Below are 22,141 nucleotides of genomic sequence, written 5' to 3' on the forward strand. Positions count from 1 at the left end.
TTCATGAGGGAGGGGTGAATGGGGAGGGAGGGGGGAAATGTGGAGCTGATGCCAGGGGCTTACGTGGAGAGCAAATGTTTTGAGAATGATGAGCGTAATGAACGTACAAATGTGTTTTATACAACTGATATATGTATGGACTGTGATGAGTTGTATGAACCCCCAATAAAATGATTTAAAAAACAACTCCCTTTGAAGATTTATATTTAGCAAAGTAGCACCATGTGAAAAGTTGCTGATGTGTGTCAGATGCAGTCCTGTTGACTATGACTCACAGCTTAAGTCATGTGGGAACACTGACCAGTCCTGCACACTCTCGTCATCATTGCTCTTTGAGCCAGTCCTTGGTGGCTGTTACCATGCCAATTCATCTCATGGAGGGGCTTCCTCTTTTGTTTTGCAGACTCTCTAGCAATCATCTTGTCTTTCTCCAGGGACTGTGACCCTCCTGAGAAGAGGCCAAACAGACATGCAATGTAGTCTTGCCACCCTCACATCTCAGGAGCATTTTGGCTGTCCCTCGCTACACATCACCAATTCCAAAATGCAAAGGAGTAAAGTTGTCTGCAGTTTTCCTTATTCACTGTCCAGCTTTCACTGCATGTGAGGCAACTGGCCTGGGTCAGGCACAGCTTTGTCCTCAAAGAGACATCGAGGCTCTTTAATAGTTTAAAGTAGTCTCGTACAGAAGATCTGCCCAATGCAAAACATCATTTGATTTGTGGAAGGCTTCTTCCATGAGCATGGATGGTGGGCCCAAGTAAAACAAAATACTTAATAATAATAATGCCAATCTTGTCTCTGGTATGGTACATCCTAGCTCAGGTATGAAGATTCTTGTTTTACACTGAGGTGTAACCCATACTCATCTTCATCAGGAAGTGCTTCAAGTCCTCTTTCAGCAAGCAAGGTTACGCCATCACATCTTAAAGGTTGGTAGCAAGTCTTCCTCTAATCCCGATGCTGTATTCTTCTTTACATAGTCCAACTTCTCAGTTCTTTGCTCAGAATATATATGGTGAAAAATACAACCCTGACACATATCTTTCCTAATTCTAAATGATTCTGTTGGAAATATTGTATGTTGGCCCTTCTGGTATTGAAAATATGGATGGTGGCTGGTGGCTTCAAGGGTCATAGCAAAACTTCATGGTACAACAAACTGACACACGGTAGTCTTCACGTAAATTCTACCAACTGGTCTTCACTCCTGGAGCTGGGCAGGGTTAACACGTTGAAGCTACTGGTAAGGATCGCGTCCTCTTCCCACAAATACCTGCTGGAGTCCCAAGCCTTATGCCTGTGGATACAACGGTGTGCTGTGATCAAGTGCTCTACGTTTTCTCAATGGGACCTTATGATGTGGCCCAAACCTAATCGTTTTCGTATTATAAAAAGACCCCCACTCATTCTGCTCGATCTGAAGAAGCTGACTCCTAGCAACCTCCAGGACAGCATATGTTCCTTAGATTTCAGAGACGAGTTTTTATGCAGGTAAGTATTACGGGACAGAATTTTTCTTTAAAACAAAAACAAACAAATAAACAAAATTCAATTCCTTTCTGATCTACATTAAAAAGAACTTTTTGAAGACAATGCCATTACAAGGATGGAATGGCTCCCACTGGAACGCCCAGCAGGTAGTAAAATGACCACCCAGATTACAAGTGCAACAGCCTACTAAGTAGGTCTCCAAGACCTTTCTTCTCATTCCAATTTACTTTTCAAAATGCTTTCAAAAACAAAGCCAGTGAAGTCATATCCCTGCTTATAATTTCTCTCTTGGCTTCCTTAGCAGTTTAGATGACAGACTGCCAATTAGGCACACTTGGATGAAAATTCTTGCACCTTCAACTGCTGTTTTGTATCTCAGATAAGCGCTGCCCCCCACCCCCGCCTAAATCCCTTTCACCATGTCACAGAGGACTCCTAACTTCAAGCACCTATGCAACAGCTATGAGCTTTTGGTCCAGGTCAGTTTTCCGCTGGTTTTACTGTGGTTTCTTGTGTTTCTGTGATGCTGATGTAATATATGCGGCTACTTCAAATACTTGCAGGCTCAGCCATGGTGGACAGGTTTTAGCAGTGCTTCCAGATTAATACCGAGTAGGGAAAAGAGTCTAGCATGACACCACCTGGGATGGCCTGGAGATGAGCCCCCAGGCTAGAAGAACTAAAAAATACTGCTGAGAAAGAGCTGACTCCTCAAAGGGGAGCCGCCATGAATGATGTGGATGGAATAACAAGTTTGGGACCATCATTTGCTGATGCAGCATGTTTCCTAAAGAGGAAAACAAAAACCAGTTGCAAATATCCATTAGTAACTAGGACATGGGATGTAAGAAGTATGGATCAAGAAAAACCGGAAATTGTTAAAAAAGCGAAACGTATACAAATATATATCCCAAACTAAACCACTGCCACGTAGTCAACTGTAGCTCATAACACTCCTATAGGACAGAGTAAAACTGCCCGTGTGGGTTTCTGACGCTGTCAGTCTTTACGGGAGCGGAAAGTGTACTATAGATAACCTCAGCAGACTTATTAGTGTTCTGTCGGACCTGTACACAGACCGCGATGCAATCATTCAAGCAGATTAAGGTAATTCTGCGTGGTTTTGACTCATGAAAGGTACACATCAAGGTTGCATCCTTTGATCATCCTTATTAAATCTGTAGGCTGAGCAAATAACTCAAGACCCTAGACTATAAAAAGGAGAATGTAACATCAGGATTGAAGTAAGACTGATTACCATTTTGTGAACATTCCACTTACTATAAGCAAAGAAGACTTGAAACACTGGTGAAGATCAAAGAATACAGCCTGCAGTATGGATTATAATCCCTACCTCAACATAATCCAAACCTCAACAAAAAACAACAAAGCTCACAATGGGACCAATTAGCAACATTATGATTGCCAAAACAATGTTGAAAAGTTGTTAGGATGTCATTTTACCTGGTCACTGTGGGGTAGCCCTGCCTCAGAGGGCTACATTAGAACAGCATTACAGTGTAACCTGTAAGAGACGGACTTCAATGGTACTCCTTCCTTTTTCTGGGTCTCCCAAGTTTTCTACCTTGACAGAGTGGAGTCTTACCACTTTTCTATTGTTCATTTTAATGGAATATATTTGAAGTGTTGGTCTCTGACAGTTTTTCACCAACAAAGCCTCGAGCTTTCTGAAGATGCAATGTATACCTTTATAACTCACTATTGCTAAGGGTTTGTGAAGTTGCCCCAGGACTGGGCAGTGTTTCAATCTGTTAGATCTGTTTCTAACAACAACAACTTTATTAAGGTTTGTGTAAGGATACCTAACACATCTTCCTTTCCTAGGTCAGAATTCCAGGTCCTCAAACTTGCCGTTCATTCCTAATTTCCTCAGTTCCGCAACATAACTAGCCAAGTTTCAGATCTTGATGAAATGTCCCTCTCTCGGCAAGACTTTTCCATTCCCCAAGGTACAATGTCTTAATCCTGTTCTATTGTGATCCTTAGGTCCTACATGTCTGGAAATCATTTACTAATTTACAGAGTAATTTTCAGTATCTATAATTGCTCCTTTTACTAAAGTGTAAGCTCCTTTGGGGACCAAATGAAGAATTGTCTTACTTGCTTCTGTGACCTCGTTACTGGGTGCCATCAAGTTGATTCTGATCACAGTGACCCCATGGTGACAAAATAGAACCATCTTATTGGGTTTCCTTGGCTCTTGGTTTTATGGAAACGAGTTACCAGGTCTTTCTCCCGAGGAGCTGCTGAGTTCAAACTGCCAATCTTTCAGTTAGTAGCTACAAGGCCCCTTTCTTCAGGACTTTTAGCAACTGCCATTGTGCCTGTCACATAAAGATTTATTGAAAATATTTAAAAAATGAAACTTACAGTCACCTGAAATTGAAGATTCCCAAAGAGCAGATATTATAATGGATTGGCTATGGATGTTTGGTGGAATTATTAGAGTCTGTCAAATAACAAAGGAGAAGTATTTGAGAGATCCTTGCAATCTTATCTTTAGGGCTAAGCAGATGGCATTAGACAATTATGGGCCTATGTGCTTACTTGAAAGTTTCAAAGTTTAAAAAGAAAAAAGGCACACAGATTTATTTTCTAAGACTAATGAAATATTATTGGTTCACCTCCTCTATAATCTCAGTAGCTTGTATATCCAAGGTCAAAATTTTTATTTTTATAGCCTTTTAGATTGACCTGCCAGAGCATTTAGTTGGTAAAAGTATTGCTTGTTTCTATCTAATTGCTTCTGTAATAAGAAAATAGTTTTCTTCCTTGGATTGATACATAAAACATACTGAACTAGTTCTGACAGTCATATTCAGGATCTGTTCTGCAACTGCATATTTTCCAGTTGCTATTCTCCTAGTGTCACAAGTGTTTCTCATTCAAATATTTGCTACATGTGCAATCTTCCCGGCATGGCGTTCCCGCAGCTGCTGGAGATCATTTAGAACCTTGCCCTGCGGAATTAAACACGATCTTCAACTGTAAGAAAACTTGGCTTGCAATCCACATGCTGTTCTTGGATTGCTTTAGAATGTGTTGATCTCAGTGGCAGATACCTCACCACACGGTAGGAATGTTCTTTTCCTATCAATTCTTTTCTTAAGGCAGAAACATCTTCCTTCGGTGAGAAGAATGGGTAAAATTTCAGAGTTATGGTTCTTTGGAAATAAATTTTATTTAAGATTAGACTTTTATGAATAATTAAGCCTGAATAAACTAGATAATGAACTAAAATATTATTCCTCTTTAAAGAATTATATGCCAGTAACACTCATTTTTAAAAAGAAATAAAGCCAAGGATTATAAAGAAAGATGAGGGACTTACTGCCTTTTGATTTACCCATGCTTGGTCACTGAATCTAGAGTTGCCAACCGTATGATTTAAAAACAAACTAAACTAGAAAAATTAAAACAAACCCAAGCAATATAGAGCAAACAATCCAAACATTTTTTAGAAGAATCCAATTAATTTAGGTCAATAATTTTCAACTATGGATGATGTGCCCCCTGCACCCCCACTCACCAGCTGTCATAATTAATGCGGTATTATTAGCATCTAATGAGTAGAGAAATTCCTAGTCATTTGAATATAATAAATCATTGGTAAGAAATGCATTATTTTTCTCTGGCTGCTTTTCAATAGTAGGCTTGGGCTTCCTTGGGTTTATCCAGTTTGGATTTCTATCAGCCAACAAATTTACAACATTTCTTTGCAATTATTTTTCATGACCTCCTATGATATAAATGTTAGATCCTTTGGTACTGTTCTACAGACCCCTGGGATTCATAGTCCCAACCTTTTTTCCCTGAACAGAATAGATAATCCTTCTTAATCCATCTTTACGTTTACTAGCTCATTCCTCCATTATCTCTATCATGCTACTTAGCCTATCCTGTGAGTTTGTTTGAGTTAATCTTTTTTGTTGTTGGTGTTGTATCACTTACATTTTGCTCTTCTTTTTTATCTCTTTGCTGGGACTTTCTCTTTTTCAACTGCTTTCAAAAGTGATTGCTCTTACTTCTTGGAGCAGTTTTAAATCAAGTTACTTTTAAAATCTAGATTAGGTCACTCAATCAGAGGGGGTTTCAAAACATTTCTAGAAAGAGAACTTTACCACACATCTTTGAAGCCTTCTCAAACTGGTGTCATTTCAATATCAATAAAAGGGGGTTTCTAAAAGTATGTGGAAAAAATAATGGAAATTTTCTATGAATGTATAGAAGATTGACCTTACTTATATGACTTGAAATTTTCCCATTTCTTTGTATGCTGAGAAAATTTGGATTGCATCCTAGCTATTCTGCATATGATGCTGTAAGATTCTGGGTCTTGTTGAAGCCTATAGAGAATGGTACTCGCTATTTTTGGTAGTTTTTGGTTAACAAGTAATCAACCTGGTTGGATTCAGGGTACAAATGATGAGCAATTTTCTACGGGCTGTGGTTTCAATGTCAGTTTTGGTTTCACCACCTTCCTTAGCAGTGGCATCTGGATCTGTCTTGCATACTTATACTAACCAATGGCTAGTCTGAACCTGGCCAGTGGGCTATCCCTTATTTCAGTTCCCAAAATCTTTGGTAAATCAGTCATTTAGGATGCAATCTGTGCATGTGCAGCTTCTGGGAAGTCCAAGAGTTCATAAAGAACTTAATGTGGGGTTCCCCCCCCACCCCCTTCTTTCCTCTCTGCATCTTCTTGGTCCTTTTTGGTTCTTGGTTCTTTTTGGTTTAGTACGCCATTGTGTGGATCTACCAAAGTTTAGTTATCCATTCTCCCATCAATCACTCTAGAGGTGGCTTCCATCTTCTTGCTATTGTGCATAGCACTGCGATGAACCTGGGTATACACACATTAGCTCCTACTGTGCTCTCTAGTTCTTTAGAGAAACTACCAGGTAGGATTGCTGCATCATCTGGTATCTCTGGTCTCAAATCCTTGGGGAGGTGGCACACCGATTCCCCTAGTGGCTGTGCTGTTTCGCAGTCCCATCAGCAGGTACAGAGGATTTTGGAGTCATGCCTCTTCTTATAGGTTTTGCTCCATTTTCTTCTGATACTTAACATTTTAGTAAAACAACACAAAGACACTCACTGTCATTAAGTCAAACTTCCCCTGTGGGTTTCCAAGACTGTAAATTTTTACTGGAATAGAAAATTTTGTCTCTCTACTGTGGAACATTGGATTTGAACCACTAACCTTGTGATTAGCAGTTCAAGTTGTAACCCACTATGCCAGCAGTGGTCCCACATTATGAAAGGTACTTCATGTATGTTCCTTTAATGAAATATGACATTTTTCTCTGGAATGCTTATAGAATTTAGTCTTATCTTGAAGCCTAAAATACTACCCAGAAATATCTCTATTTCTTTTTTTTTTTTGTTTTCAATTTTTTTTAATTAGGGGCTCATACAACTCTCATCACAATCCATACATAAACATACATTAATTGTATAAGGCACATCTGTACATTCTTTACCCTAATCATTTTCAAAGCATTTGCTCTCCACTTAAGCCCTTTGCATCAGGTCCTCTTTTTTTCCCCTCCCTCCCCGCTCCCCCCTCCCTCATAAGCCCTTGATAATTTATAAATTATTATTTTGTGATATCTTGCCCTATCGGGCGTCTCCCTTCACCCCCTTCTCCGCTGTCCGTCCCCCAGGGAGGAAGTCACATGTAGAACCTTGTAAACGGTTCTCCCTTTCCAAGCCACTCACCCTCTACTCTCTCAGTATTGTCCCTCACACCCCTGGTCCTGAAGGTATCATCCACCCTAGATTCCCTGTGCCTCCAGCTCCTATATGCACCAGTGTACAACCTCTGCTCTACCCAGACTTGCAAGCTAGAATTTGGATCATGGTAGTTGGGGGGTGGGGTGGGGAGGAGGAAGCATTTAGGAACTGGAGGAAAGCTATATTCTTCATCGGTGCTATGTCGCACCCTGACTGACTCATCTCCTCCTCTAGACCCCTCTGTGAGGGCATCTCCAGTGGTCGACAAATGGGCTTTGGGTCTCCACTCTGCACTTCCCCCTTTATTCACTATGGTAAGATTTTTTTTTTGATGATGCCTTATACCTGATCCCTTTGACACCTCGTGATCGCACAGGCAGGTGTGCTTCTTCCATGTGGGCTTTGTTGCTCTATTTCTTTTATCAGTAAGTTTGTCTGAGAAGTCACACTATTCCTATTGTGATCGTTTTTGAAGTGGAATTTTTTCCCTCGTTTTAATTTCTTTGATTAGTTCTCAGGTCCCCCAGGGGTTATTGGAAGCTTCTCTACATGTTTTGAGCCTTTTCACCCACAGATCATTTTGCTCCTCTAACTGATCAAACATCACTTACAACTTCATGAGAAATAAGAATAGAGAACATCACAACCTGCCACCCTAACTACAAAAGTACCTATAGCCACCCGACTCTCACCCTTTTTGCTCCTAAGCAAGCATCTTGCCAAAGGCTAACTCCTTGGCTTGTCCTTTGGATGCCATTAAGTGCTACCTCTGTAGGGTTTGGATCAACCAATTGCATCAGTTCCCCCTAACATTGTATGCTTTCTTCCCTTCCACAGTTTAAACTAGTTCCGTTCATACATATATTTAAATCTTATAGGCATACATACAAACAACCTCTCATGGCCCCTAATATTTCTGAGATAGTTAAAGTATATTGTGCCAACCTGGCCGATAAACACATGTGGAATTAATTGAAGGGCGGAGAGATAAATGGCTCGATGAGCCTCACCTTTCTAGTTCTCAGGTCTCTTGCTTTCTGATGGTTGGACCAAGGTGCAATTGCCTTAGCCAGTTCCCTGCTTCAGCCTGCAAGGCTCACTTCCTGCAAGACATCCCTCAGGAGAAGCCACATGGACCTATCCCAATGCAGCCCTGGGTGCTGGAGAAACTGTGTGGAGACCCCTGTAGCGCTGTGATACTTACATGTTCACTGATTTGGCTTTCCTCCTACAGTCGCTGACTATGCATGTTTTGTGAGATGGAGGACTTTGTGGATTGGTGTTGGACATATGGGCTAATGTTGGACTTATGGGCTTGGGCAGCACTGGGTTGGGATGTTTTCGTGATGTGCATTTACCCTTTATATACAACTCTCTTATACATGTGAGTTTCTGTGGATTTGTTTTTCTAATGTACCCAGACTAACATGACTTCCTTCAACTCTCTTCCTCTTCACAGGAAAATGTTTAAAAATAGGGTCTGCATTTTCTTTGCTGAATTGCTCACCTTCCTCTTACTCCTCAACCCCCACCATTCCACTCACACTGCTCGTCTAAAGGTTACCGATGACCTTGCACTGCTACATTCAGTGGGCACATCTCAGATGTTAGCACCCTGGCCACTTCCTCTTAGAAGCAGCTTTTTTCCATTTAGCTTTCCAAACACTTCATTCCCCTGGGTTTTCCCCTCTCAGGCTGATTGTTCGAGCTTCTCTGTGCTACCAGGCTTTTCTCCTCATACCCTAATTTCTGATATGCTGGAGAGAGTTCTTCACAGATCGCCTGTCCTCACCCTATAGGTCCCCCTAGAGCAGTGGGTCTCCACCCTCCTAATGCCATGATTCTTTAATACAGGTCCTCACGTTGTGGTGACCCCCAACCATAAAGTTATTTTTGTTGCTACTTCATAACCAATTTTGCTACTGTTATGAATCTGGTGACCCTTGTGAAAGGGTCATTGGACAACCCCCCCCCCCCCACCACCACCAAAAGGGGTCACGACGAACAGGTTGAGAACCACTGCCCTAGACGGTCTTAAGCACTGCCAAGATTTCAATTCCAAAAATACATGCCAAACCACTGTCATTGAGTCAATTCTGACTCAGAGCGACCCAAAATAGGGTTTCTGAGGCGGTTACTCTTTATAGGAGCAGAGCGCCTCATCTTTCTCCTATGGAGTATGGGCTTGAGCTGCCGCCCTGGGAGTGAGCATTCCAGTGCTGACCAGGCAGTGCCACACAGCTTCTAATTAGGAAGCACGTGTTGAAGATTTCTAGGGACCCTCTTTTCTGAAGTTTTCACTCTGCCTATGAGGTGTTTGCATCTGGTTATCCCAGAGCACCTCCAGCACTAAATGTAACAACTCTCATCATAGAGTTGGCCTCAGACCTCGTCCTGCCACATGAAGCTCATCACCCAAATAGTTCCCCAAGTCACAAACTTGGATGTCATCTTTGACTACTCCCTCCGTATCACCCAATTAACCAATAACCAAGTCCCAGGATCCCATCTCCAACATATCAAGAGAATTAGACTGTTCTTTCTCTCTCTCAGTCCCCTCATCTCTCACCCAACTTATTCTAATAGCTTTTAAATGGATGTTTCTGGCTCTAGTCTCATTACCTTCCAATTCACTCTAGACCACTATGAGACTGACCATGTCATTGTCATGTTTAAGCCTGTGATGTTCTGTTTTACTGCTTGTAGGACAAACCCAAACCCCTAAACATGATCTGTGACCCAATGATTGGTTAGTTACCCAATTCCTTCTCTCACATTTTCTTTCTCTCTGTTTTGGATTTACCTACATATGGCCATCGTTGCACCCCTTAAAATACGTGTTACCTCTTGTGTCTGGGTCTTCATGCATGTTATTTCTTCCTCAAATAGTTTTCTATTCCTTCCTTGGCCACTACCACCCCTTCGTCCCTTCCAGCTAACTCCTAGCATTCCATCCAAGTCAGAGGTTCCCAGGATACAAAATCAGTTACAAAGGAGGGGGGCTTCTTTATGCATGCGTACTCATAACATGTTGCTATTGTTAGGGGCTGTTGGGCTGCCTCGATTCCCAGCAGAAAGACACATTGCCTGGTTCTGCCATAGCTCATGACAGTATGATAAATCTCAAGAAGACCAACTAATAGTGTTTGCTTGATCTATTCTTATTTATCCAGTAATCTGGATAAATCAATAAGTAAGCTGCCCCATAAGGCCACTGATACCATTAAATTCTTCAATGCTGCACCAAACTGCTATGAAAACATTAGTCTCATATTATTTATCACGGTTGCCCCAGCACACTAAATTGCATGTAGTAGCTCTGCCCTAACAAAATAGTTAAATTACCATATATACTAGAGTATAAGCCTACCAAAATATTTGCTGAGACACCTAATTTTACCACAAAAACTGCATTAAAAATGTGATGAAAAACTTGGCTTACAAACAAATGTGGTGAAGAAAGGTGATGGTGCCCGGCTATGAAAAGATATAGCGTCTGGGTCTTGAAAGTAAACAAACAGCCATCTGGCTCAGAAGCAACAAAGCCCACATGGAAGAAGTATACCAGCCTGTGTGATCATGAGGTGTCAAAGGGATCAGGTGTCAGGCATCAAAGGAAAAAAAAAATCATTGTGAATGAGCGGGAGTGTAGATGGCCCAAAGCCCATCTGCAGGCAACTGGACACCCCCTTACAGAAGGGTTGCGGGGAGGAAATGGACCAGTCCGGGTGCAGTGTAGCAATGATGAAACATACAACTTTCTTCTAGTTTTTTAATGCTTCCTCCCCCCACTATCATGATCCCAAATGTACCTTACAAATCCGGCTAGACCAGAGCATGTACTCTGGTACAGACAGGAACTGGAAACAGGGAATCCAGGAGAGATGATCCCTTCAGGACCAGTGGTGAGAGTGGCGATATTGGGAGGGTGGAGGGAAGGTGGGGTAGAAAGGGGGAAGGACAACAGAAAAGTGAGTGAAGGGAGACGTCGGACAGTGTAAGAAGAAAAACATAATAATTTATAAATTATTATTTATAATAATGGGGAGAAGGGGGAAAATTAGTAGCTGATACCAAGGGCTCAAGTAGAAAGCAAATGTTTTGAGACTGATGATAGCAACAAATGTACAAATGTGCTTAACACAATGGATGTATGGATTGTGCTAAGAGTTGTACAAGCCCCCCAATAAAATGATTTAAAAAACGAATCAAAACAAAACAAAAACTTGGCTTATACTTGAGTATAAGGAATGTATTATTCATTGGTAAATCAGAATAAAGGCCAACAGTACTCCAAAAATGACAAAGTATTAAAAAGTATGAAGCCCTAAAATCGCCCTTTTAGCCAAAAAATCTACTTCAATGAATTTAGCCAAAGGAACAACATCCATGATATGTAAGTGATTTAAGGGTTTAAGTGCTAGGAAATGCTGCAATGATGCAGATCTGAAGTACTACGCAGGTATTAAGGATTCCATTTGAATAGTTCACTTCAAGACATTGGAAATGATAATAATATTTTACCAAATTAGCAGGCAATTAAGAGAGTGTGTTACTGAGCTATATGCAACGAAAGGTCAGTTTTGTAAAATATGTGTTACATCCACATATATCATCTTTATAATTTATTAAAAATATTAACAGCAAGAATAAGTTAATGAGTAATTATCACTTCCTTTTTACATTAATTTATACAACAAATATGCTTATATTAAAAAGAAACAGACAAGGGAGATTCAAAAGGTTCATGAGAAAATTGAATGCATAGATAATGGAATTTTCCCACAATTTTTTTTGAAGCTCTGTTGTATATAGACCCTGGCTGAATCAGAGAGAAATGTGTGAAATAGAATTCAAATTCTTAAGAAGTTCAGACTTACTGAGTTAGTTCGGACTAGAGGATTCCCTGAAGCTTCCCTGGAGGGCAACTTTTAGTGAAATTAACAGATTGGCAGTCCAAATAAGGATACTGCCTGTCAGTATGTAGTACCACTGAAAAATTCGATACCAAACCAGAAGGTCATCAATGACTTTATAGCAAAGGTGAGAAGAAACTAGAGCCTCAGAACAACTGCAGTGTCATTAAAGAGACTGTTGATACTTTGTGGTAAGTCTAACTAGTGACAACGGGATGATGTTGTAGGCACTGTCAATGGAGACCTGATTTGCTAACTTTCACCAAACAAAACAGAACTGTGCCACAGCCTTTGAGCACTGTGGAACACTCGTACCTTTTACTGGAGTAGAAAGCCTCATCTTTTTCCCAAGGAGAGGCTGGTGGTTTGGAACTGCTTACCATGAGGCTAGCACCCAAGATAGGATCACCAGGCCATCAGGGTTCCTACACTCGCACCTTTTATTAACTTAAATTAATAAAGAGTCTGCGTGAATATTAACTTACTTTAAATGATATATTTGAAGTACAGCATTACCTCATGAAATGTCTGTTTTCTTCACATTTGGGTATTTAAGTAAAATATGACTGGCATTTACCTAAATAAAAAAAATAACTACAAAAGAAAACAAACAAAAACCCAAATACAAAACTTATTAGCATTCTTCCTTCTTCTTCAAATGAAGCCAATCAGGGATAACAAAAACGAGTTCATTGTGGTGACTCTGAATCTGATGACCATGCCAAACAATGCAGGGTCAGTTTCTCCATCACTTGGAGTCACTCGGGATGAGTGTTAGATTAGGCTAATTTACATCACCCATCAGGATTTTCATCTTCAGGATATTCGTAACAGATAAATAAGGCTAAAGATGATACTACTCCATTTCTGATTTTTTTTTCAGGCTGATGTGTGGACTATCATCTCGAGTGACCAACAGAGTCCAAAGATACTAGGAATTACTTATGGGCAAAGAGACAAATCACATGCCAGCCTGCCACTTAGAACTCACAGTGTTTTGGTTCCACAGCTCTGAAAGGTGGATTATTCATTGGGCACGTGAGAATATGCAAGATGATATATGAACAAAACAGAATAAGATGCTTAACACACAGTGAAAATGCTTTGAGTGGCAGCTTGGAGATGTCATTAGTATTGGTGAAAAGATGAAATAATTTTTCAAATGCTTATACAAAGGATAAAAAACCAAATAGCTAATTTGAATATAACCCACGAAGAAATGACAACTCAAAACACAGAGTTTGTTTCACATATTCAGATGTCCCCATTTAATGTTCTCCCCTATATGATTTGCTTCTACTAGCTTTCTTAACATTGGTAAACAAGATCTTGTGATCAGGTACTTAAATAATCAAAATAATTACTGCACGCTGGGTATAACCTTTCCTGCAACTGTGACTGCTGACATTAATTACATTTTTAGGTGCGGCCTATGAATGGCTGCAGCACTAAACCAGATGCAGACAGCTCTCTTAGCATGAGTAATGGAAAGTCGGCAGGAAAATCTCATGACTCCAGGAGTCAGGGCTAGAGACCAGGGAAAGAAGCACATCACAGTCCTTGTTTTTTGTTTGTGAAAGGAGTGAAGGTTGATACTGAAGCAAACTCGCCAATTCTGCCTTTGTCTTATAGCAGTAAAGCAGGAAGGCTGAGGGGAGAGCAAAGTTTTCTCTTCTTTGAGGCTCTCCTGGAATACAGAATGCAGGTTGGGATGGGATAACTCTTCTGATGAATGAATGAAGAAATTCATGAAGTCTCAAAGCTAAGTTCCATATGAAGTGGCAGGGGACGTGGAGCAAAAAGTCCTCCTCCCCACTTAACTCCTTCCCCCCCTCAACTGTTGAAAAGTGAAAATAAAAATTTAATTCACCTGCAAGCAATGATGGAATGATGTTGTGAGGACATTTCTCAGAGCTTAGAACTTCATAACAAATTATTAAAAAAATTATTAAAAATGTGATGATCTGGGTATGCTTATCACTCAGTTGTGCTACATAATTTCTTTCAAATGAGACACATTTAGTATGCTGTTTTTGTTTTTAGGTGCCACTGAGCTGGCTCTGACTCACAGCGACCCTATGCAGAACAAAATGAGACATCGCCTAGTCCTGCGCCATCCTCATGACTGTTATATTTGAGCCCATTGTAGCCACTGAGGCAATCTAGCTGTTTGGGCCTTCCTCTTTGTAGCTGCCCATCTACTTTACCAAGTATGATGTCCTTCTCCAAGGCCTGGTCTCTCCTGACAACATGTCCAAAGTACCTGAGTCTCACCATTATTGCCTGTAAGGTTCACTCTGGCTGCACTTCTTCCAAGGCAGGATTGTTCCGTATAATTCAGCACAGCTTAGCACATTTAGTATCATCCCTAGTATACTCTTGTTGTAGGAGGGGTAAATTGCCCTGGAGTTGATCCTGACACATGGATACCTCATGTTGACAGAGTAGTACAGATCCAGGTTTTCAATGCTGTGACCTTTTGGGAGCCAGTCCAGGCTTGTCTTCTGAGGTGTCTCTGATTGGGTTCACATTGCCAACCTTTTGGACAGTTAACTAGGTGCTAACTGTGTCACACAAGGACTCCATAGCTTTTCTTATATAATTATTATTTTTAAAAATCATTTTATTGGGGGCTCATACAACTCATCACAATCTATACATACATCAATTGTATAAAGCACATTTGTACATTCGTTACCCTTATCATTCTCAAAACATTTGGGTACATGGAATACATTTGTTAAACACATATAGTAATAAAAATACTAACTAAAAGGTCCAGACACAGACCTAAATACTCTCAATGGACGAGTCTTGAATATGTGAGTCCAAGCAACTATTTCGAACTGGTTTCTCTCTTACTTTACAGCTGTGGAAACTGACGCTTAAGAGGTTTAGAACTATTCCTAGATATACACAGCTACCCAAAGTAACAAGGTCAAGGTTCATACCCAAAATATCTGAATGGTGAGCCTAAAAGTTGAAGCATTATGTTATTTGGACCAATAGGCTTCACTCACACAGCTCTAAAGGCTGAAATCAGAAATGAGTATTTGAATTGACTCTTGTTTCAAAAGTGTCGCTTTCCTTACCTGTTGACAACTTTCTGTCAGGCTTATAAAACAACTATCTTTATAAGTGGTTCTGATATGATTTCAATGTTGAAGCTGTCTCTTATTCCTATGTATGGAATTCAGTATTCATAAAAATGTCTTCTTAATTGCTATATCTGTTTGCAAACAAAAACATCCCTAGACATATCTGCTCCAAACACTTGTATGAGACACCACAGTTTGGGTACGTGATTCTCTGTCTTGGATTAAATTAAGAGGCTGTTTAAGAAGGGAAAGCTGTCAAGTACCCAGAATCTTTCTGGATCTCTATATGATGTGGGGATAATTTTGAAAAATTAGTAAGTGTTAAAATTCTATTTCCAGAAGGACATGCATTGTTCTCACGCAGGCCTTTGTTTCTGAAGATCACTTTATATTAATTTAAGGGATTTCTCCCAGTATTGATTTTAAAACAAAAACTCTGGAACCCTAATCATGGAGGAAGAACATATGTCTTCCTGCCTGGCCTACAAGAATTGACTGGGAGTTGTTTGGACATGACAGAAATGAATTCTGGTCCTTTCAGGCAGCAGATGTGTCTAGTAAACTGTGGTAGTTACACAATCTGGTGTCAACTTGGGAGGATTAAGAGTGAAGGGGTGGAGTCTAGTCTGTCAATTGGATCATAGCCAATGAGGCCTCTGTGTGGGGATGGCCTTCTCCTGAGAATTCTGGGAACTCTGGATTTTTTTTCTCCTTGGAGGCAGGAGAGACTCTCTCAGCTCACTTCCTTCAAGACATCCCTGAGGAGAAGCCACATGGACTTACCCTGAAGCAGCTCTGGGAACTGAAGGAGCTACATGGAGACCCCTGCCAGTGCTGAGATGCTTTGATTGCCACAGACTTTGCACCCACTGGCCTGTGATCTTCCTGCATTCAGCATCATTGCATGTGTTCTGTGAGTCTGAAGAGGACTTTATAGATTGGTATTAGGCATATGGGTTAATATTGGACTTATTGGACTTGATCTGGAGTGGGCTGGGATATTTTTCTCAATATACAACTGCTCTTGCATATAAACTTCTTTCTTATACACATGTGTGTTCATGAATTTGTTTCTCTAGTCTACCAGGCTAACACAAAGGCTCACTGCGTAAACCTCAATAAGCTCCAGCCTTTCTCTTTTGCCTCTGCTTCTCTTCTTCCTCCCCTTGCCAGCAATAGTGTGGAAGCAAAGAGAAGGCCTGTAGTCTGCTGTATCCACTTGAGCAAGGTGGAATCTGATACCTGTGATGGGTGAGGACTGAGTTCCTGGGAGAACAAATAGTTAAGGCATTTGGAAGCCCCACAGAGGTACCTCGAGAGAAAGATCTGCTTCCAGCGGTCACAGCCGAGAAAAACTCTGGGAGCAGCAGTTCCATCGGCTGTGCACAGATGAGGTCCTCATGAGTCAGAGTGACTCTGACAACTCTAACAACAATTTTAATGGTGCACTCATGACGACAACTAACATAGTAATTGTCATAGGGGTTGTTTCCTTGGCTAGTCGCTAAATTTGGGAGAAGACTGTCCAAAAGCTTGAAATTCTCAACCTCAAGTGTCAAAGTAACCAGAAACCCTTTGTAGACTGGCAGTTTACAAGAAATGTAATTCCTTGAAGCCCAGAAAATCAGGTTAAAAAATAGCTAGATAACAGAGCAGCCGGCCCTTCCTGCCTTTCTTCCTTCCTTCCTGCCCTCCCTCTATTGTGTGTTTATGTGCATTTTTTTGTGTACTCTTCTGATATCGCCTTTCAGGGGCTACTCAGTGTCCCAACTACTGAGAACAGTGGTTGCTTGTCTTTAAGAACTCACAGCTGAGTCTTTCTCTGGGCTTTGCCTTCAAGAATTCCCCTCCTACAAAGGGAGATGTCTGACCCCCAAATAATTTAGCTCCTTCCCAAAGGAAGCCAGGATCCAATGACTGGCATACAAAGGTCAAGACCATCCCAGCTATAGAACTCTTGCAGGATCAGTTGCTTCTTCTGCCAAGTCCTACTTACCCCCAGTAAGGTCTCTGAGAGTACTTCACAGTCAACCTCCCGCATGCAAGCTTCTGCCTCAGGGTCCATTTCTCTTTGACCCCAATGTTAGACAGAGAAGAGAATACTTCCCCTTTTATTTTAAGGGAAAGCAGGCAAAGAGAAATAGAATCATCTCCTAAGAAAGCAAAGATGAGCAAGGATTCAAACCTAAGACCATTTGACTCAGTCTGAGGTTTCCATCAATGATACACCAAGCCCTTGACACTGGTTTACACCATGCCAGCCTTTACACCTTAGCAAGCCAAACCCGGCCCTTCTTATGAAGCCTTTCTTGCTTCACTCCCATACATCCACTCACAAACCCTGCTTTTCACAAACACATCAGACTTTCTAGTACCCCCTTGCCTTTGTACAAACCATTCTCTCTCTACCACAAGAGTGTGCCATCCCTGTCTGTTTAATGGCTCGGTCCAGTGTTCCCTCTTTGGTGAAGAATTCTCTGACCCTTATGCTGGGTTGATACCTGCAGCCTTCCAATCTCCAGTCAGCTATGCATGCTTGTCCTACAGTACTTTAACTGTTAGTTACAGTTAATGAATTTCTTGCAGGCAGGCACCTTTTAACTCTGCTTCCTGAGGCAGGAGCGTTAATGATGTTTTGTTGAATTAATAAATAATTCGACTGAGGTGCCAGTTCCACAGGTCTTGGCTGCGTGGTTGCCAGCATCTCGGACAGCTGGGAGGTGCCACACAGAGCCATCCATATTCTGGCTAAACTGTGACCTCCTTCAAGGCAAAAACCCACTTCATTCAGCTCTGCAGCCTTTCCCACACCCAATGCTGTCTCTTATCAGATGCTTAGCAAACAAACAAACAAACCTCTGTGGTAGTAAATGAGGTCTGATGGAGAAGAAAACCACTTCTTTTTCATGGCTCAGTCTGAATTGCTTTTAAAATCACTTCTATGTAAGTTCATAGGCTCTTTCTCTCTTAACTGGTATGCTTATTTCCAGTAGGAGCCCTGGTGGAATCATGATTACACACCATGTTCCTAACAGCAAGGTCTGCAGTTAGAAACCACCAGGAGAAAGATCGGGCTTTCCACTTTCAGAAAGAGTGACAGTCAGGGAAACCCATAGTCACAGTTCTGGCCTGTCTTACAGAGCTGCCAGGAGTCAGAATCAACTTGATGGCGATGAGTTTGTTTTTAAATTCTTTAGTTCTAGTTTTTAAAAAAATCTCCTTTGTTTGAAACACTCTCCCCACCCCCTCAAGTGTGTTAAATTCCATTTCGAGAACAGAAATCAAGTCGAATGTGGTTACACCAAACATGACTAAGGAGTATTCCAGCTGACCAGCCTAACATTGTGTCTTTGTTTTAAGGGTCCCCTTGAAACATAAATATGTTACTAACCTACAGGGGACATATCCCGCCCCAATTTCAGAGACTAGTAATTCCTTACCACATTGGTACAGGTATTGGCATATGCATCACACACTGCCAGGGCAGAGAGCTAAGCAAGGGGGGAAAATCTTGCCCTACATCTATAAAACCCTGAGAGCCAGTCTTATTGAGCAAGTAGCTGCATTCTCTACACAGGAAACAGTCAAATTTTGTTACTGCTCTCAGCACATTAAAAAAAAAATTGTCTAACAATGCCCCGATCCCCAAATGCTGTGAGCAGGCGGTAATTAGTACCCAGGATAAGCCACTTTGGACACCCAATAGGAGGAAGCGTGTAAGGAGCAGAGTTATCTAAGTCCTGTGGAATTTTTTTCATAGGGCTTTCTTACAATCTCTGTTGTTGGTCTGGTGGGAGTAAGAACAAATTTGTGATACCATTTCCTGAGAAAGTAGCATATGGGATTATCTTGTTCCTCACAAGATCTGTGAGACCTAAACACAGAACTCGAGGCTTGCTTTGCGCCCCGTCTGAGTTTTCTTCACGTTGGGCAGTTTTCTCCTAGTGACAAAGGATCAGTCGCAGGCACGTTTGACAGCCACATTTTGCTCACCTGACTCCTTCTGTCAGGTTCATCAGTGTAGTGATGGACACTTCTATCAGTATGTCTTAAAAATGTTCGTTATTCATTTGTCAATGAATGTGGATGGAGTATTTAATTCAGCACCACACACTGTTTTCAGTCCTGGTCATGGACAAAATGGTTGGTTACAAGCATGCACTGGTGGTGAGACTTGTGGAATTGACCTCCCTCGAGCCCAGACCTCAACAGTCTTAGCATATTGTCCATTATTCTCCTTCAATGAGACATGTTGATATGCCAGAGGTCAAACAGCACATTCCCACCAAAGTTGATCATCACCAAAATAAAAACACTATCAGTTCATTGACTTATTGATCATGAGATTGTCTGCAATGGGTGACACAGCACAGACCAAGCAAGGTTCTCTTAGTCTCTGAACACCACTATCTGTCTGTTGGAAAAGACACCCCCTTCTATTCACAGAGCACCTTTCACTTGCTGATGATCTGTGCAAGTTCAACAGTAAAGGGGAGGAGCGGCACAGGGAACTTTTCAAAACTCTGCTCTGCATGAATGGGAAGTAGGAGCAAGTATCTTTTACTTTCCCCTTGTCCCACCACCAGCCTGCCCCCTTGCCTGTGGCAAAACCCCCTAGCCTCAAGGAAGGGCAGCACCTACATGTGGGCACATGTTCCCCCTGGCCTCTAAAAGGGCTCACTACTTGTTCACCACCCCTCCTCAGGAGGTTACCTTTTTAAACATCCGGGTGGAATCCTCACTTATTTGCATGAACCGCATGATCACATTGTTCAGGTAGATGTCACTCAAGGTTGCATGGTCTTTGCTTTCTCGCCTCACTTGGTTCAGGAGTAAATACCAGCAGTTCACGGGAGACAAGAGGTTCTGGTCTTTCCTGAAGAATTGAAGACACACACGGTTACCACTGGTACAAAGATGCCTCCATCAGCTGGAGGAAGTAATCAAGGTAACTATGGGGCCACAACAGATGGCTCCTGTCATGGGTCTTTCTCAGACCAGGATCCTCAAGAGCCCACAGAGTACTTTTCCAAGCTGTGGATGGCAGGCACAGAGCTAGCAATTCTCCAGGAATGGCTGGAAAAACATGGTCCGCAAGCCCCAGTCCAAGCCCACTTGGCTGACATCTATCCACTGCTCACTCTTCTGACTGTGGTTCGCCGACGCACACAATGTCTACTTGGAAAGTTCCCTCTGTAAAAGTGGCTTGCTAGGCTTTTTAGTAGACATAAATTTGGGGATTACTTATTAAGCACCTGGTATATATCACATAACCAGGTGGCACAGTGGATTTATGTCAAGCGACTAACCGCAACGGCAGCAGTTCCAACATACCAGCTGTTGCTTGGGAGAAAGGTGAGGCCAGCTGCTCCCGTATAGACCTGCAGCCTCGGACACCCTATGGAGGATCCCTGTGAGTTGGGATTCCTTTGATGAGAGGATTGGCTGGTTTTGTTTGAGTCGAGAGCCTACCAGGAAGTGTCCTTGGGAATCCAAACTTTGCAGCATTGCCTTAAGTCTCCTGAATGGAAACAAGGTTTGCTGGCTTATGACCATGTTCTGTTTAAATCCATGAAATGATTTCGTGTTTGTGATTTCTCCTTGAGAATAAAATTTAAATGGATATGGATCACACACACAAAAAAGACTTATGAATTCATGATACCTAGAATAGGCAAATGGAGACAAAGAAGATTAGTGGTAGTTGAGTGGAGGTGGGAATGGGAAGTTACAGATGAATGAGTACCAAATTTCTATTTGACATGATGAAAAGTTCTGGAAATAGATAATGGCGCAGGTTACCTAACACTGGGAAAGTAATTAATGCAGTGAATTATGCCCTTTAAAACAGGTTAAAATAGCACATTTTATATTACATAGATCTTTACCAAAATAAAAACTTTTGAAAATGACTATACAATAGCAAAATGACACAAGAATATTTACCTTAACTCAGGGAATGAGGTCCACTTAATCAGACACTGCTATCCTTTAGTTTTTCATAGTCATCTATAACCCTCAAATAGTAATAAAGTTAGAAAAATGATCAAGTCAGGCCTTTCTGCCATTAAGACGCTAAGAACCAAAATTTAACACTGCATCAGTTCAAAACCCTTTCCAGAAGCAAAGGGAAGTAAAGGATGGGAGCAGGCACAAGTGTGAAGGGCACTAATTTAGGGTGCCAGCACTTGCACTAGCTTAGCCCCCATTCTCTCCACTGCATGCTCTGACTCGCACTTACACCTAGGACACCATCCTCTTTCCTCAAAGCCATCAAGCAAGGACAGTGGTTCTATGGCAGGTAAACTCGGGCCTTTTTAGTGACATGCTCTGTCTACCCAAACATTAAGAGGTAATGTTACCTTTTTTACAGTAACTTTTAAGGGCCCCTGATAGTGCAAAGATTCTGTGTTTGGGTGCTAACATGGCATGCAGAAGGTCAGCAATTCAAACTAACCAGACACTCCATTACAGAAATTTGTGGCTGTTTGCTTTGGTAAAGATGTATAGCCTTAGAAACTCCACGGATGGTTTTACTCTGTGCTACAGGGTCACTATGACTTGGAATCTAGTCCAGGGCAAGGGATTTTGGGGGGCTGGGTATATTAACTGTCACATGTGTTATTCGTTATGCTGAAATAGCCCTAAATTCTTTGACATTTTTAATTTCTCTTTATTTTTATTCTTTTGATCATTTTATTGAGGGTTCTTACAACTCTTATTACAATCCATACATCAATTGTATCATGCATATTTGTACATATGCTGCCATCATTCTTTTCTAGACAATTACTTTCTATTGATCCTTCAGTATCAGCTCCTCTCCCCCACTCCCCTTAATAGATTATAAATTATTATTATTTTCATATCTCATAC

The 22,141-nt window shown here is 41.4% G+C and overlaps 1 protein-coding gene across 2 annotated transcripts in view; it reads right to left on the bottom strand.

The window, feature by feature from the left end:
* The window catches only part of SRGAP1 (SLIT-ROBO Rho GTPase activating protein 1), a 315,127-nt gene that overhangs the window by 122,968 nt on the left and 170,018 nt on the right, over positions 1-22,141 (bottom strand). For both annotated transcript variants that reach the window (XM_075551344.1, XM_075551343.1), the window contains exon 3: positions 19,979-20,141. In XM_075551344.1, coding sequence (XP_075407459.1) covers positions 19,979-20,141 — 163 coding nt within the window. The remainder of the gene's footprint in view (positions 1-19,978; positions 20,142-22,141) is intronic.

Source organism: Tenrec ecaudatus, chromosome 6 (assembly GCF_050624435.1).
Source record: "Tenrec ecaudatus isolate mTenEca1 chromosome 6, mTenEca1.hap1, whole genome shotgun sequence".
Taxonomy (NCBI): Eukaryota; Metazoa; Chordata; class Mammalia; order Afrosoricida; family Tenrecidae; genus Tenrec; species Tenrec ecaudatus.